Source organism: Pterocles gutturalis, unplaced genomic scaffold (genome assembly GCF_000699245.1).
Source record: "Pterocles gutturalis isolate BGI_N339 unplaced genomic scaffold, ASM69924v1 scaffold49219, whole genome shotgun sequence".
Classification (NCBI taxonomy): domain Eukaryota; kingdom Metazoa; phylum Chordata; class Aves; order Pterocliformes; family Pteroclidae; genus Pterocles; species Pterocles gutturalis.
Window position 1 is genome coordinate 65,406 of NW_010135069.1, and position 15,938 is coordinate 81,343.

At 43.1% G+C, this 15,938-nt stretch overlaps 1 protein-coding gene across 1 annotated transcript; it reads right to left on the minus strand.

Moving 5' to 3' along the window:
* Positions 1-1,478: 1,478 nt before the first annotated feature.
* Positions 1,479-6,010, minus strand: LOC104467838 (egl nine homolog 3). The gene is made up of 4 exons (XM_010081775.1): positions 5,855-6,010; positions 3,990-4,126; positions 3,241-3,314; positions 1,479-1,865 (listed from the first exon to the last, which is right to left on the minus strand). The coding sequence occupies exons 1-4, from the start codon at positions 5,969-5,971 to the stop codon at positions 1,828-1,830; spliced, it is 366 nt and encodes a 121-aa protein (XP_010080077.1). The 5' UTR covers positions 5,972-6,010; the 3' UTR covers positions 1,479-1,827.
* Between the last annotated feature and the right edge of the window lie 9,928 nt (positions 6,011-15,938).

Consider the following 15,938-nt stretch of genomic DNA (forward strand, 5'->3'; position numbering starts at 1 on the left):
CAGGCTGAACAAAGTCCAACAGATAAGACCACAGCTGGATCTCTGGGAGAAGCCAGAGAGAATGAGGGGGTTCTTAGCACTACTGTATTTACATTCAGAATTCAAGGACAGGCTAAAGGATGCACAGCTTTTTTTTTTATTTTTTAAGAGACAGAACTGCTTAAAAACAATACTCCATTACAATTTTTTACATCAGTTAAGTTATTTTCCTGTCCCATGCAGCTGTTTACCCTCCTGCCACTGACATTTAGTAGTTGCCATTGCACACTACCATTTCATTCCCCAGCTCAAGTGTGACAGAGCTGGCTGGCAGACCCTTCACTGGCACAACAGCCCAGCACACTGTGGTGAACTGGTGCAGGGGCCAGCAGTTCAGACAGACCACCTTCACCACCACAGGCAGGTGGCACAAGAAAATATGCGACACTGGAGGGGGCATCTATTTGGAACAGTTAGAGTCTGATACACACACTGACAACATGAGACAAAAATGAATGCAAGTGAGTGTATTAGGTTGAGAACAATTAGTGTGAGTGATAAATACATCCATCACAAGCTCCCAGCTTCATTAAGAGCTATTCTGAACTGCATAGTAAGTGCTGGCTCTAAAAGCTTAGGCAGACTGGAGATAGCTCACCAGTTACTCATTGAGTCTAACAAGTTTAAAAAAATAATGGAGAAAAAAATATGTGCTTTGCTATTTGAATAACTCTGATGTCACAGCTTGAGCACAGCAGAAGTAGTTACCTGGAGTAACAAATCAATTGAAACAGAATGGCTGTTTCATTCAAATTACATACACAAAGTTAAACAAGTGTGTTAACTAAGGATAAGCAGCACAGAAATCAAGTCTAAGTTACCCATCACTTATCATACATTTGTCAGACTGCCAGACATCTCTTTTCCTTTCAGATTCATATCTGTGTCATACAAAACATAGCAGATGGAGAAGTCACAGAAATAACACTTAACTCTATGTATTGGCCTTTAGTGCCAATGCATTGTGTGCCATCAGCCTTCCAAGTTTTACCACAGTTTTGGTAGAAAACAGCTGCTTTACCAAACCATGAAAAAAAGAAAATGTACAACCCACCCTGCTCAGAACAGAAAGGAAATGGTTTTACAAAGTTGTGGACAGACACATAACAACTTCCCTCTCAGTTCTGGGACAGAAAGGGCAGCACAACTGCACAGCTAGAACTTGACTCTTGAAAAGCAAACAAAATCCAGGAAATGGGATGACTGTGTAGACAAAAATCTGTTTGGAAAGCCATGCTATCAAAGAGCTGAGCCAATGTTCTGCTCAGCACAGTGATGAACAGTACATTGAAAGGCCCACATGGGACAGACCATAAGATGACACTCGACAAAAATCCAGTTTAATTTCACATTTCCAATATCCCTCCTTGTCCATTAGCAGTCTGCCACAGATTTTAAACTTCTAAAGCTCCTTCCTATTGAGCTAGATTTTTTCTTTTCCCCATAAAGTGCAAATAAGACTCAGGTTTTTACTATTTCCAATGATCGTTATCTTGGTTACAAGAGTGATCAAAAGCCAGCTGGCTGAGCCACTGCCACCAGGCTTAGCGATACTCTTTTTTTTTTAACCCTGGTTACTTTTTCCAGTAAAAAGCAAATAGAAAACAAGTTTTCCTTCTGCCAAATTCAGGTATGACAGGAGGCTGCCTTAAGTACCATCAATACAAGATGCACATGCTAGACACAACCAGTGTGTTCTTGTGCATAACAAGAATTTCCCCTTGTTCACTGGAAATGGAAGTCATCTTTGGGATCTTGTTTCTTCACAAAGAGTTCAGGAACAGTTGATTAGTCTTTATTAAGAGGTGCTTCTCTCTTCCTTGCATCTACATCAAAAAATCAAAAAAGGAGAGGCAGTTAAGCCAGAGGCTTCTGATAGCATTCACCTGAAAACTCAGAAACAGAATAAAGCGGGTTTGTTTTCAATGGACAGTGCATTCCATTTCAGACTTATGATAAGGACTCACTACATGGACTGACATGCTGTATGAACCCACAGCGTGTTAACCAGATAGTCATACTAAGGTTTTGTATATTTGCCCTTTTGAAACTGAAGACAACTCATGCAGTATTTTAAGTAGCCCAATAAACTTTCAGACTCCAGATCCATGATATTTTCCCCCTCGGCTCTTGGCCCCTTGCTCACAATCCCTTTTAAGAGTGAAGCTAGTATGTGCTTTGCATACCAGCTACAGAGATTATAACAGTTTATTCTGAAAAGCATTTGACTAATTACAACTTTGCTGGTCCCCAGCTGCACAGTAGACATTTTTAAAAAGACCAGTGCTCTCCTCATGTATTTTGAGGAACTGCCTGAGGCAGTCCTTGAAGGCCAGATTTTAAACTGCTCCCAACAGCAAACCTTTGAGCATGGCCCCCAGGTAGGGTGTTGGAGCACATCTGGACAACTCAGTCCATTACTCGTACACCATTGCTACAATATCAAGCAGCGTGGCTGCTGTTAGGAAAGCTAGCCTCTTCCCAGGCTTCTGCAGAAATGTCTCTGGGCTGACTTGAAGCTCTCTGCAAGACCCAGTTGAATGTAAGTAGCTCTTGTAGTGCACCATGATCACAGTTAATCTAGCAATTGCCTGCCAAAAGATGCACTTTTATATTTCTAAATTTAGTTTCTTTCCAACTTATAATCTATACATTCCAAGGTCATTATGAATATCCCCACTCAGAAACTACTTGTAAATTACAGAGAAACCCCTTTCACATTACTGCAGACCCCAACTGTCCTTCATTAATATAGAAGACAGGCCCTATTTGTCCAGAACATTTAGAGAAGGTGATTACAAAACTGTTTGTGTAAGTCTCATGACTTTGTGCTAAACAAAGGTTGGAGGAGACAAAATACGTTTCCCAGATAACAAAAGAAGAGCTTAGAGACTCCCAGAGCCTGGAGCAGCCACCTGGGGTGGAACAAAATCTCAGCAGCCATTTGGAAGAGAGATCAGAAACCACCTCTCCCATGTTCCCCATCACGCTTATCAGGGATACCGATGCCAGGCTTGAGTCTTCTGCCACAACTTCTCCACTTTGTATAAAGTAACTGACTAGTGATTAGAGATGAAAAATATTTCTGAAAATGAATATCATACCCATCTAGCTACAGAGTTATTCTCAGTCTATCTCTGACTTTGGAAATATCAAAATGTATTAAATTATTTCTGGTTAATGCTTACAAAAGAATCATACCTGTTAAGTTCCTGAATTTTTTTTTGGCTTCTGCTCTTTCTTCAGCATCAAAATACCACACAGTCATGGCATATCTATAAAAGAAATCAATGTGTTTGTTTCAACTTTTGCTATTAAAATAGATCCTCGGAGTTTTACGCTCATGGAGAAAGCAAAACACAAAACTGGATCAGCAGACAAAAAAAATAGGATGCAAATGGCACATCTTTATAGACAGACAGAATTTTAAATGTGTATTTTATCAAGTAAGATAGAAATTAGGTGAGAATTTCTGCTTGGAGGCACAAAAGAGTGCACAGCCCCTGGTAACAGGGGGCAGAAGAAGCTTACAGACCTTGGTATATTTTTATGTTCTGGGATGCCTGTAGGCAGCTTGGGGGTTGCCCTGCATCACATCAACTTTTCGTAGCCTGTTGACAGACGTTGCCCCAAGAATCCCTATAGTATTACGAGGGCAAAAGTATAACCCAGCATGTCCCAGCTAAATAGCTACGCCTGGCTTGGAAGATTTCTTCTGTTAGTGGCAAAAGGGCTTTTTTTCCATCACACAAGGAATCTTATCATTCAAGCTTGTTCTTCCTCATTTGATAAGAGAATTCCCAGTGACCCAAAAACATAAAATTCATGCAAAATCTAGCTATCTACTCTTTATGCACACGTGTATTTAAAAAACACGATGCCCATAATTTTAGACACAAATATTGGTAGAAGAGATGTTATGCTTTTTCCTGGCCAAATATGCTACTTACCTGGTTGCATAAGAAGGCTGGACTTCATGTGGGTTCCTTCGATCTGACCAAAAAAAAAGTAATCGGTCAAAAATTGGCTCAACATCTGCTACATAGGACTTTCCTTCAGGGAATATCCGAAGAATTCCACCATGCAGCTGAAAGAAAAGGAAATGCTTCTTTTCACACATATAAACACCCATACATTTATGTGAACAATGACTTATTTCTCCCTCCTTGGCACCCAACAAATGGGAAATAAATATCTATGATAACTAAGATGACTATATGACAACGCTGGAAAACCATACACTGAATCTCCTGGCCACCTTGATTTTCCCAAACAGTTTGTCATGTTTCAGCATAAACATCTGGCCGAAGTAAATGAACCAAGATAAAGATAACACTGGCCCTATAATAAACACTGGGAAGCTTCAGAGCTCCCAGTCACATCTCTAGAACAAGTAAATACCACAAGGCAGGGAAGGGCGCTCCACCTGACCAGTCAGACCTCCCAACAATTGCTAGATACTGCTTATGGTATTTCAGAGCCTGCATCTGACCACAGAGGAGTTCACTTTTACACCCTGGGAAGAGTGAAGTCTGTTCTGTTGTTGGATTTGTAACAAAACTTCTCATAAATGCCTTATATCTCCCAGTCAGTCTTTTCCCTACTTATGACATAGCCTTGTTTCTCTACCACCTAATTTCTCTCTTTCCATGTGCCACAACTTTCAGGGAAAAAAATCTGGTGCTCTGCATGCACTGCAGAAGCTTCAGAAGATGCACATGAACTCTGCCTCCTCCCTGCTGTTGCTGGGGGAGGGCTCTTTGGAGACTTTTATGCTGTGCCACAGAGTGCAGGGAGGATGTTGTCAATCCAGCACTGACTCGACTTAGTACCTCCACGTGGCATGCAAATCTCAGTAAGAAACTACTAGGTCAGGTTTAAAGCAACAGGACTGCTTCCACAGGCCAGCATGGTTATATTGCACCTCCTCCAGCATACATTTGCATAAAATTACTGTCACACCCAAATAATACTCTCCAGTATCCTGGATTTCAGTTAGCTTTCTTAGCGTCCACTTGGGTGCTCCCTCGCTATTACCATAAGAGTGCAGTCCACAAAATAAATTGGATACTTGCTTTTCCTCGCACATCTCCTCCATTTTTTTATAATGAGGTGCTTCACTGTCATATTCTCCATAAAGGAACACATTTTTCTCCAACAGTGCATTTTTCAGTGGCATTGCTTCTAAATCTGAACTCGCTTTTGGGGATTCGTAGTATTTACGGGTGCTTAAAGAGCATCCACCAGAAGTGGTCAACACACAGGTTAGAGAGACAAACAACATTGGGCAATTTGCAATAAATAATCCACATGACAGAGAGAACAAACCAAGCTATGTATTCATTCCTCTTACTAAGGCCCATCACTTCATAAGGAAGAAAACCACAAAGGGAAGTGCCTGACGATCTTCTGCAGGTTAGCCTGAAAGAACAGTATCAAGAACACTAAAGTCCCAAATTTGGGCTGTCACTTTATTCTGTTCCCAGAATCTACTTAATCCTTGGTGGATTATGTTTTTCTTTCTAGTGCTTCACTGCTTTTTCCTCTAAACAAGGCATAAGAGCCAGCAGCCCAGTACCTAGAAGCAACAAAACACTGTGTGTGTGGGATGGGAGAGAGAACAATAAGCAAACAGTTCAGATTTTTAATTCCAAAGGGTTTCCATAAACACCAAAAAAATAAATGTAAAGAGATGAAGAATGGACCAGCTGTTCAAAAGTTCACCAGAGCTCACAGAAGCAACTGACAGCTCCAAAGCTCTGTTTCTGAAGCATTTTTTCCTCCATGTTCTGTCTCAACCTCGTGGCTTACTCACCTTGGAGTCCCAGTTCTTATTCAGGTAATAAATACAGGTGATGCAGCGCCCATCACCATTTGGATTGTCCACATGACGAACATACCCAGTTCCATTTCCAGGATAGCAAGCGATCATAGCCTGAATGAAAGATAAAGATTGTAAAAAGATGAATTCTCCAAGATGCCCACCTTCAGTTTTTCTTTGCTAAGCATCCTCCCACCACCAGTTTGGCTTATCATTTTTCAGATAATCAACCCAAAAGCCGCAGCAGACACCACCAGAAGGTATCTTCGCACAAGCTTCTTCCACTGGGTGCGTCAGCCAGTGTGAAATTCCAAACTGGAAATAAATACCCTTCATATTTCACAATATATACACCAAAGTAGGAGAAAATAGGAGAAAAAAACCTGAATTTAACTAAAACACTGGTATGTACGGTGCAAGCTTATTGTTCTCTGCAAGCTACGTGACCTTGAGGCAGTTTCAGATAAAGTTTGCTTGGGTTTCTAAAGCTGAACAGTCATGCAAAACTGATTTGCCAGTCATAATGAAAGTAGAAAGCGACTCCAGGATGTCATGCCTTACTGCCACTATCCTCTACTCATATCTTGCAGTCCCTGTCAGATACATATCTATGGTCCAACACAAAGTGAAGCTCCTTAAGAGGCATGGGTAAAAGTCCACAGAGCAAAGTCTGCAAAAATCTGCAGCTCCTTTGTGCTGTGTTTGCACAGGGAAGTGCATGTTTGCTTTCATGGACTGAGCCACAGAACTAACCAAACAGCTTTCAAGAAGCATACTCCTCTCTCCTTGATCATCTCCAGACTTGATGATACAATCGCTTAATTCACGGTTTGTTTAAATTTCACCTTGAATGATGAGATAAGCCTAACATGAATTACTCCAAACCACAGTCAACAGGTCTTAAATGGGTTTTTACAGCAAAAACATATTAAACCTGAGGTGACACAATTAGTAGCCCAAGCAGGATGCACAGAAGAGCAGGTGAGACTGCTGGTAGGGTACCAAATCTTTGTCTCAAGAGTCACTCCTTCACTATTGGGATTATTTGGTAGTGATACCAGTCACCTTCCACACAGTTCACTTCACTAAAGCTGAGGCAATAGAAGTCTTGTTCCCACTCCTTTCATTTCTTGACAGGATTATCATCAAGAGTGATGGGAGATGATGGGCTCAGTTCACTTGGAAAACTGGACACAGAATCCAGATGTGGTTTCCTTGAGGTTGAGGAGAGGGTGATAATCACTCCTCTCAATCTATGTGCTCGGCTCCTGCAGATAGTGCCCTGCAGGCAGTTGCGCAGGGAGCACACTGCGGGCCCATGTTCAGCTCACTGTCCACCAAGACCACCAGGGTCCCCAGGGGAGCAGGGTAGCTCCCCAGCCTGGCAGCGCCCCACCTGTCCTGCTGCAAGGGGCTCTTCCTTCCCTGGGGCAGGAACTTTGTATCTGCCCATGTTTAATTTCATACAGTTCCTGTCAGCCCATTCCTCCAGCCCATCTGGGTCCCTTTTCAGGGGCAGCCCTGTCCTCAAGTGCATCAATTAGTCCCCCTCAGTTTGGTGTCATCTCCACACCTGACAGGAGTGTGCTCTGCCATCTGCTTCAGGCTACTGATTTAGGCAGTTAACAGGTCAGCTCCCATGAGATCCCTGTGGTGCTCCATTTGTTACCAGCCTTAGGTATAACACAGCTGATTAACCACCACCCTCTAAGCCAACCATCCAACCAGGTTTTTACCCATCTAGCTTTCCATCTATCCAGACCATAAAATCCTAACTTTGGATACGAGAGTATTGTACATGCCTGTCCCACAGAATGAGGATGTGATTGTGCACCATTTGCGTGACCCACCCCCAATGATCTGCCAAGCACAGTTGATGGCATTGAAGATTGACAGTACAGGCTTTACCCAGAGCAATTGAAATTTTTATCTAGGAACCCCAGAGGTCTTGTTTTCTCTTTCCAAGCACATGCTAAAACCATGCTGTTCTCATGGGACACATGACCAGCTACATGCCATTTTAATCACAAAGGTAATTTTACTGTGCCAACAAATACAGGCACAGAAGATACCACCAGCCAGTGCAGGGGATCCCTTGGACCCTCTGCCTCCAAGGACACAATCTACTCACAGAAGTCAGACAGATGGGACAGGTGTACACATACAGCTGTGAAAATACTGCTCTGCATTTCCTTCCTCCTGTGCACCAGCCGAACAGTACCTGCTGGCAGCAGCAAGGCACCAGAGCCCACCCCTCACCCCAGGCCATGGCTGTGGCCACAGCTGCTTGGGGCTGGTGGCCTGCAGGGGCAGGAGATTATGCTGAACAAGAGTCAGTACCTTTAATTCCAAGTAAAAAGCCCTCTTCCATCATGCCTGGCACTGGCTAGGTGCCTTATCCTAGGTCCTGTCTCCTCTGTTCTCATTCTGCTGTTACAAACAGCTCTGCAGCTGAACTCGCATGTCACCATCAGTCTGGTAACAGCAGCAAGGGCCAGCCCGCAGCCTAGCTCTGCAAACAAGTTCGTTAGGGGCATAAGTCTGGTGGAAGCCACAAGTCAGCTGTACTTGCAATGTAGAAGTGGTTTGAGGATAACCTCCCCTCATGCATCCCCCCATTCTGGCTGCTCATGCAGCTGCACCCCTCACCCATCCCACGCACAGCGAGCTGCATTAGGCCAAACAATTAAAAAAGTAACCCTTTGCTAAACCTCATCCTTGCATGCTGGGGACCATGACCCTGGGAGCTGAGCACACAGAGGAGAGGGGCAGCGATTCCGGCGGGCGAGCAGGAAGGTGGCTGTGCCAGCAGAGCCGGGGAGCGGGGTGCTCACTTCCACTGCCGAGAAGATCTACGCCTGCACCGCCAGCACAGCTCAGAGCTCTGCTGATTGCACCAGAGGGATGATGCACAGTGGGAATAAAACTTTGCTGACTGATAATACCTTGTTTTTAAGTCCATGTACAACAAATAATTATGGAGGCCTTGAGCAAGTCTCTCTTCAGAGAGCAGACATTACTACACAATTACTGAACCGTTTAAAAAAATCAATCCTATTTTTTAATGCCACAATCAGAAAGTTGCTGAAGAGTAATAGACCACAGGCCAGATCCTTAAAGGGATTTAGGTACTTTACCTACTACTGAAATCTGGGCAGAAAGTCAGTTTCCCTGGCCTCCCTCACATTACATGTTCTCTTAACAGAACGTGTGCTTTGACTCCAAGACATTGATGCATTATTTATTTATTTACAGTGTGCACCTTTTGCAGCCGCAACACACAGAGTCCCTGGGGATGAAGAAGTAGAACAATTCCCACAGAATCCAAAAACACTGGCCACACTCTAGCTCAACTTTAAGAAAAGAAAAGGGGAAAAAAGTTTTTTATTAGCAGCAGTGAAGGGAGAAAAGCAGAAGCGAAATATCCTTTTTCCTGGCATGGTGAATATTTGAATGAAACCTTAAACAATGAAGGGAAATCATTCTAGTCCTCCTAGAGCCTGTTGAAATTATATCAAGCTTTATCAGAGCACTGGCTGGAGCAGCTCCAGAGCAGATCAAGCTGGCCTCAGCAGGGATTCCAGCTGTTAGCACTACTTTTGGATTCATTCAAAGCAAACAAGAAACAGGAGATGAGATGTGTGACCCAGACTTAATTTAGGCAATTGGTGAACACTGGTATTTGCCGGGTTAGTGCACAGGCTAACTACAAAAGCCGGAGGCTGGATCATAATAACAAAACCATTTACCAGGTGAGTAAATGGAGTGTCAGCAAAAAAATGTTTCCTACACTTTCTGCTACTGTGTTCAGGAAAGCACACTCCATTTTTGGAAGCATCTCCCTTCATTAACCAACTCCAAACCTAATCTAACTACAGCAGGCAGTAATGCGCAGGAATGTACCTACCTTTTTTTTTTTTTGCAATACAATCCATTACAGTGGCTGTTAGTTGGCTTAACTCCCCAGTGTAAGCACTCACAGCAAATTTCAGCAACACCCCTCCCCTCATTTTAAGTTAATAGATGAGTTTGTCTTAAACAACAGCTGTACAGTTTAAAGCCGTAATGTACAGAAACATGCCTTTGCAGTCACACACGCCATAGTTTGAAGACCAATGCTCTGATGGTCTCATCAACAGTCATAAATTAAAGCCTAGAAAACCCAGAAAATTAAAAGCAAATCGTCAAGACTTCAGTTTCTGTACTGTCATTTTCAGAAATGTTAGGTTTCCCAAGAGGGTGCAAATCAACCACCAGTTAAACAAGCAGTAACTACCAGCTTTAGGAAGGAGCCAGGAATCATCAGTAAACTGTGTTGCACAGAAGGTTGCAAAAATAAAGTTATTCATCATTCAGTTTAAGTATTGCACTCAAGTCAACCAGAGAAATCTGCAAGTCAAACTGCAAGACACCAGCAAAGTTTGGAGGCAGATAAAAACCAATGGCTCTGTAGAGAGGATTTTTCCCTGCGTCCCAGAACTCCTAGCAAGGGGAAAAACAAATTATCTTAGCTGATAGCCAGGACCATGCTGTGAGGCATCATTCTGCTACATTTCCTAAAATAAGCAGCACTAGAGTTAGCTGATACTTGGAACAAAACACTTCAGAAAATACCTCAGCTAGAAGATGCTCATAAGTGGAAACAAATACTGCCTAACAGGAAGCAGGGCTGACAGCAGGTCAGAAGGAGATTCTCTCCGTGTCTGCTAGCACTCAGCCAGGGCCCCAGTGTACTCCTAGTGCAGACTGTACAGGTGGTATTGTAACCCTGTACTGATCCCATATTTTCCTCTCAGAACTAGTATGACCCCTGCAACCAGCAGAGAAAATTGTGACCTGTGTAACTCTATCCTGCCAACACCAACTGCCCTTGCAGATTAAGATAAAGACTCCACAATATGCTTTTCCATTTTCTGTACCAAATTTGTCCTGTATATTGTTGAACAGCTGCTACTTTTGATCCTTAGAGTAGATCATCTCTGCATACAGCTTGTACACTAAGCAATTAAATTCAGAAATTACCTGTAAAGTTTGTTAGATGAAAGGTACTATATAGAATCAAAGCAATACTGATCTACAACATCACTATGAGGGTTGTCTAGAAAACCAAGGTGTTAATAAGAATTAATGGTGCTATGGCCACTGCAGCTTTCAGATAGGTTTTTATTAGGCTGCACACTTCCAAGTTTCCCAAATTTCAGTCCAATACGTGGCTGTCAGTCCTGAACTCAAGCACAAACAAAAATCACTTGACCAGACTTTAGGAAATGAGGACTACCAGGATTCACTTGATTGACGCAGGTCTGAGTGCATATTTTACTCAACCTGATTTTAGTTTGTAGGCGCCACAGTCTGTACAGCCAGAAAGGGAAAGGCACACAGCATGCTCTACATTAAAAGAACATGAGTAGTCTGACATTTCATGATCAAAGACAAGAGATTCTCAGTTGAGGCTTGTCTGACACACAGGCACAACGGGGTGTTTCTTAAGCACTTGCTTGTTGCACCCAATTGTGCCCAAGTGTTTTCTACTGTGTAGCTTATAATGGTTAAGCATAAAATATTCACAAACATTATTAAACATTGGTTTGTTTGAATTTATGAAAGTTAAAACACTCAGCTGCTATACTGAAGTATGAACTAGGAAAATTGGTCTAATTTAATACTCTGTAGAGATGGGAGGGAACAGAGGGAAGAAAATTATGTTAAAACACACACACAAAAAATCAGATATATTAGCTTTGCGCCTGTTGGAAAGGGAATCACCAATTCCAAGGGGGGGAAGAAGGCCTGCTCACTTAAGTAATGCAAAACATGAAATGGGCTTCAGTGGCAGTATTGCATGAGAAACCAGTACCTCATTTCCTCACCCATAACTTGATTATCAGTCTTCAGTCAAACAGCTGTTGGATTTAAGGAGCTAAACCTAGCCTCTTCTTTTTGACCAGCTTCTTGATCAGGGGCGGAGGCAAGAGCGGGGAAAGGTTGTGTGAGGAAGGCACCTATTTTAGAAATTAAGAGAAACTTGGGAAAGGGCTAGGATTTGGCACCTGCACCTTTTTACTTCAACTTTCACCTTCATATGGAAGCCTAAACCAAAGTCCTCCAGAAGACATCTTAAAAGCAAAAAAAGCCAACAAATAGCAACCTTGGATGCAAGTGTCTACAGAAGGGCCAAATGAGGCATGCCGAACAAGACATGAAAGACTGATAGGACCCTGTACTGCTAGGTGACTCATCTCTGGAGCACTCTGGAGCATCTTGGACAGATTGACACAATCACAGCTACTTTTGCTTCTTGCTCTTGTATTATATCAGCAACCCTGAAAATTTAAAGAGGAAAGGAGAAGATACTTCTATGGCCAGAAACACAGCCACACAAGTTGAAATGCAGCCATTCTCTAAATTTCTCATCTCAGGACCACTATGCTGTTTTCACCCTGCCCATCACCACCTCCTTTTTTTAAATCGTACCTTCCTACTGGGCAAGCACTTGTAACTGTACGAAAATCCTGTTTCCATGGATGGCATATTAGACAAGTGGTCTGATACTTGCTTCTCCTTGAATGTATGAGACCTTGATCATCAAATTCAAATCTTCCCATTTTTGTCATTTATATGCACCATTACAGCTTGATTATTGTATCCAGGTGCATAGAAGCATGTTTTGGAGAAATTGAGGAACAGCCTGAGAATAGAACTGTGGGAAAGCCGCCTGAGAATAGAACTGTGGGAAAAAGTACTGCTCTCATCCGCAGGAAAAAAAAAAATGCAAAGACACTGGTTTGTCTTCACTTACCAGCCAAAAGACTATTACTACCCGATATTATTCTAGTTACCATAAGATGGAAAACTGTTCCTGCCTATGAAATTTCTTCTGGAACTAAGGGTAGAAACAAAGAATTACCCACAAAAGCTCTGTTCATGGATTATCTCCATGCCATGCAGCTGTTGATGACTGGCATGTTATCTAGCGGTAACTCAAGGAGCTGCTAATAAGCTTTCAAATCTTATGGAATCTGTCTGTAAGGAAGCTAGATCACAGACTGCTTTAAAAAATGAGCTCCCTATTAAACAAATCTGTGATGGGGCTTAGGAAGCTTTTCTAATGATTGGCAATAAAATTTAGTTCTTCATGGCCTGAAGAGTCCTATTAACATGAAGGACTGCTTTGGCTCATGACTTCTTTTGATTTCTTTTCTTAGCAGAACACCCACTTAGAGATAAATCTGGATACCCTTCAAGTTCAAGCTGGCTTCCAGGGCAATGCCTCCATGAAGTGGGAAGGCATGGAACAGCCATGCCTCATGTTGGCTGTGGCCACCCGCCACTGCCAAGAGAACAGGGAGCATTTGTGAACCAAGCCTTGGAGACAGCAGTGAGTTTTGTTGAGCTGCCCCCATTGCTGGATACTTCCTGGGATCCTGCAATGAAGACACAGTTCAGGAAACTGCAAAAGGACCTGACCAAGGGCATCCTCCAGGCTTCTGAGGGGTAAAATCTGACTTGTGGTTTCCTTGGCAAGAGTGTCCCAGGCATTCATCTTCCTCTGTATAGTGTCTACATTAAAGTCAAGTAAAATAACACCTCTTGCTTTCAGACCACCACCCAAATTCTGTTCAGCCTCTTGGGATGACCAGGAAAAAAACAGAATACTGTTTAAGGAAAGAAAACTAAAATTAACATAGGATCACAACTGTCCTTGCAGTGAGAATGTTTCTTCTACACTCAAAAGGATTAACCACCTTTCTTGTATTCATCTACATACTTCTGCATGTATGTCAGTTAATGCTTTTCTCCAGTTCTCCTCTCTTGTATTCTGCAATGGCAAATTCAGGTAAGATTTTTACTTTACACCCTCCTCTGATCTAAAACTACATTTTAGGCTGCAACGTTACTCAGGGTTGTTGTGCCTTGCACGCACACAGAGACAATACGGTTTCAGAAGAGATTAGCGTGCTGTGAAGAGCAGGCATACCATCACAGCAGGACCTGAAATTTAAAAGGCTATTGCCAGTGAATTAGTTCAATCAAGGATATTCAGATTAAACCTCCAATTAGTAGCTGTAAACATGCACAGTGCATCAATGTATCAATAAAGGCTGTTTCAGCTTAGAAAGCCTGCCTGCCCCTGCGCTGCCGAGCCCTGGCTTGGGGCCAGCGAGATGATGGCTTAACGACAATGCTACGTGCGGAGCGTGAGACGATCAGCGATCAAACGCAAACTTCACTCCAGAGTACACTTCGCAGAGAGGCTATGGAGGGACGAGGGGGAAACCCACACTGGCAGCACACGCACACACTCAAGGCGCTTCTCTGCTCTGGTTCTTACTGGTCTTCCCCCCCCCTCCCCCTGCTGCACACACACACAAAATATATATTCTGTTTAATTAAATTTTAGGATTATCTTCACCTGTTCTTGAAGCCCTCTTTCATCACCCAGAAAACTTATTCAGTCCCCTCCTCACCCCCAAGAACCAAACCTGGACGAGCTGCACTAACAAGAAAGCATCGCAAGCAATCAATGCAGACAGAGAAAGCAACCCCTGTAATGAGTCCCAGGGGACACAGTGACAAGCTCCACCCCCCACAGAAAAGCAAATTCATAAGTGCAGGCTCATTAAGGAAATCTGAAAGGACTGTCCCTGGACATTCAGGTTCTCAGCTGGGAATAAAGGCATGGCAACCAGCACAGACATCCTTTGCAGAATATTCTGATCTCTGTGGTGGAAAGATAATTTCATAGCTCCTTAAATATTCTAGCCTTTCATTCTTTGTCAGCACTTAAGACCTTTTCAATTCTGAAACTAACCACCCAGAAGCGTACAAATTTTTTTTTCCTGCAACATTTAAAGAGCTCTATGTATTTTGATGCTCTTGTGGATGCGTTAATAAAAATTGGGAAAGACATCCACAACACATGCAAGCTGTTTTGCTGGTGCCAGAGTTGCCTGAGCTGGCCAACATCCCTTTTTTGACTACTGTTCATTTGTGTTTAGCCCATGGGCCCATGGCGAGTGTGCAACACTGCCCACAAGACTCCTATCAGCTCACAGGGGGTACACAGCACCCCAATGCTTCCTGCCTGTGTTTTGCCTCAGCAGCTGGCAGGGGCACCCCAGGTGCCCACAGACAGAGGAGGTGACAAGCCACCACCTTGAAGCAGATGTGCCAACGGGACAGGGAGGCCTCCTCAGGACCACCACCACTGCCTGGGACACTTCTCGTGGCCTCATACGCTCCCACCGCAGTGGAAGCAGCACCACACCACGGAGGTGTTTTTCTTCATCCCCTTTGGCTCAGTGAAAGTCTCTCTCCACTGCCAGAGAGGGAGGCAGGGTTTAGACTAGGCCGTCACACTTGGCAGGTACCCCAAATATGCCTCAAGGGTCCTCCCAAAACTGTCAGAGCTGTCTGGGCTTCTGAGGCTGCTGAAACTTTATTGCGCTACATAAGTGCAATAGAGAGGAACGGTTCTCAAGTGTTTTTCATCATAACAGTAGCACCAGATTAAGGCTAATTGATGAGATCTGTCATCTCCTATGTTAACTTTCAAAAGAAAGTGTCTCATCCCCCACCTGTCTTCTTCTCCCCCCCACACCTTTCCAGAGGACCTTGCCTAGCTAACAGTACATTTATTCCTGCATAGGATTTTGTGTAAATGAATATTTATGTGTAAAACTCATTAAAATTGCCTATAATAAATTACCATCAGAAATAACTTATGCTATACTCAAACAATATGTGTAGTCTTTACCTCTAAGGCTTTGCCTGCCCATAAAGTTGTACTGCTCTGACTACACATGCACATTACAACAGTCCAATCTCTCTAGTGTGCATGCAGTTAAAGGGCATGAACGCGTACACAGTGACACAGCATCTTTCTGTGCAGGAAGGGATACAAGTTATTCAGATTCAAGGCAATTTTGTAATAATATAACTACACACCTGTTCTAAGGTTAGGCAGTAAAAATGTATTAGCAAAAAAAATATAAATCCTTCTAAGTGCTGTAGTGCCTACCCTCTGTACCACCTACACAGTTGGTACTTGCACTGGTAAGATGTGTGTAGACAGAAA

What these genes read in the sequence shown, in the direction of transcription:
- LOC104467838 (XM_010081775.1), bottom strand. Translation starts at nt 5,971, where the DNA reads ATGATCGCTTGCTATCCTGGAAATGGAACTGGGTATGTTCGTCATGTG. An exon ending in CAGCCTTCTTATGCAACCAG is followed by an intron (nt 3,315 to 3,989) that starts GTAAGTAGCATA and finishes TTTCTTTTATAG; the next exon opens with ATATGCCATGACTGTGTGGT. An exon ending in AAAATTCAGGAACTTAACAG is followed by an intron (nt 1,866 to 3,240) that starts GTATGATTCTTT and finishes TTTTTGATGTAG; the next exon opens with ATGCAAGGAAGAGAGAAGCA.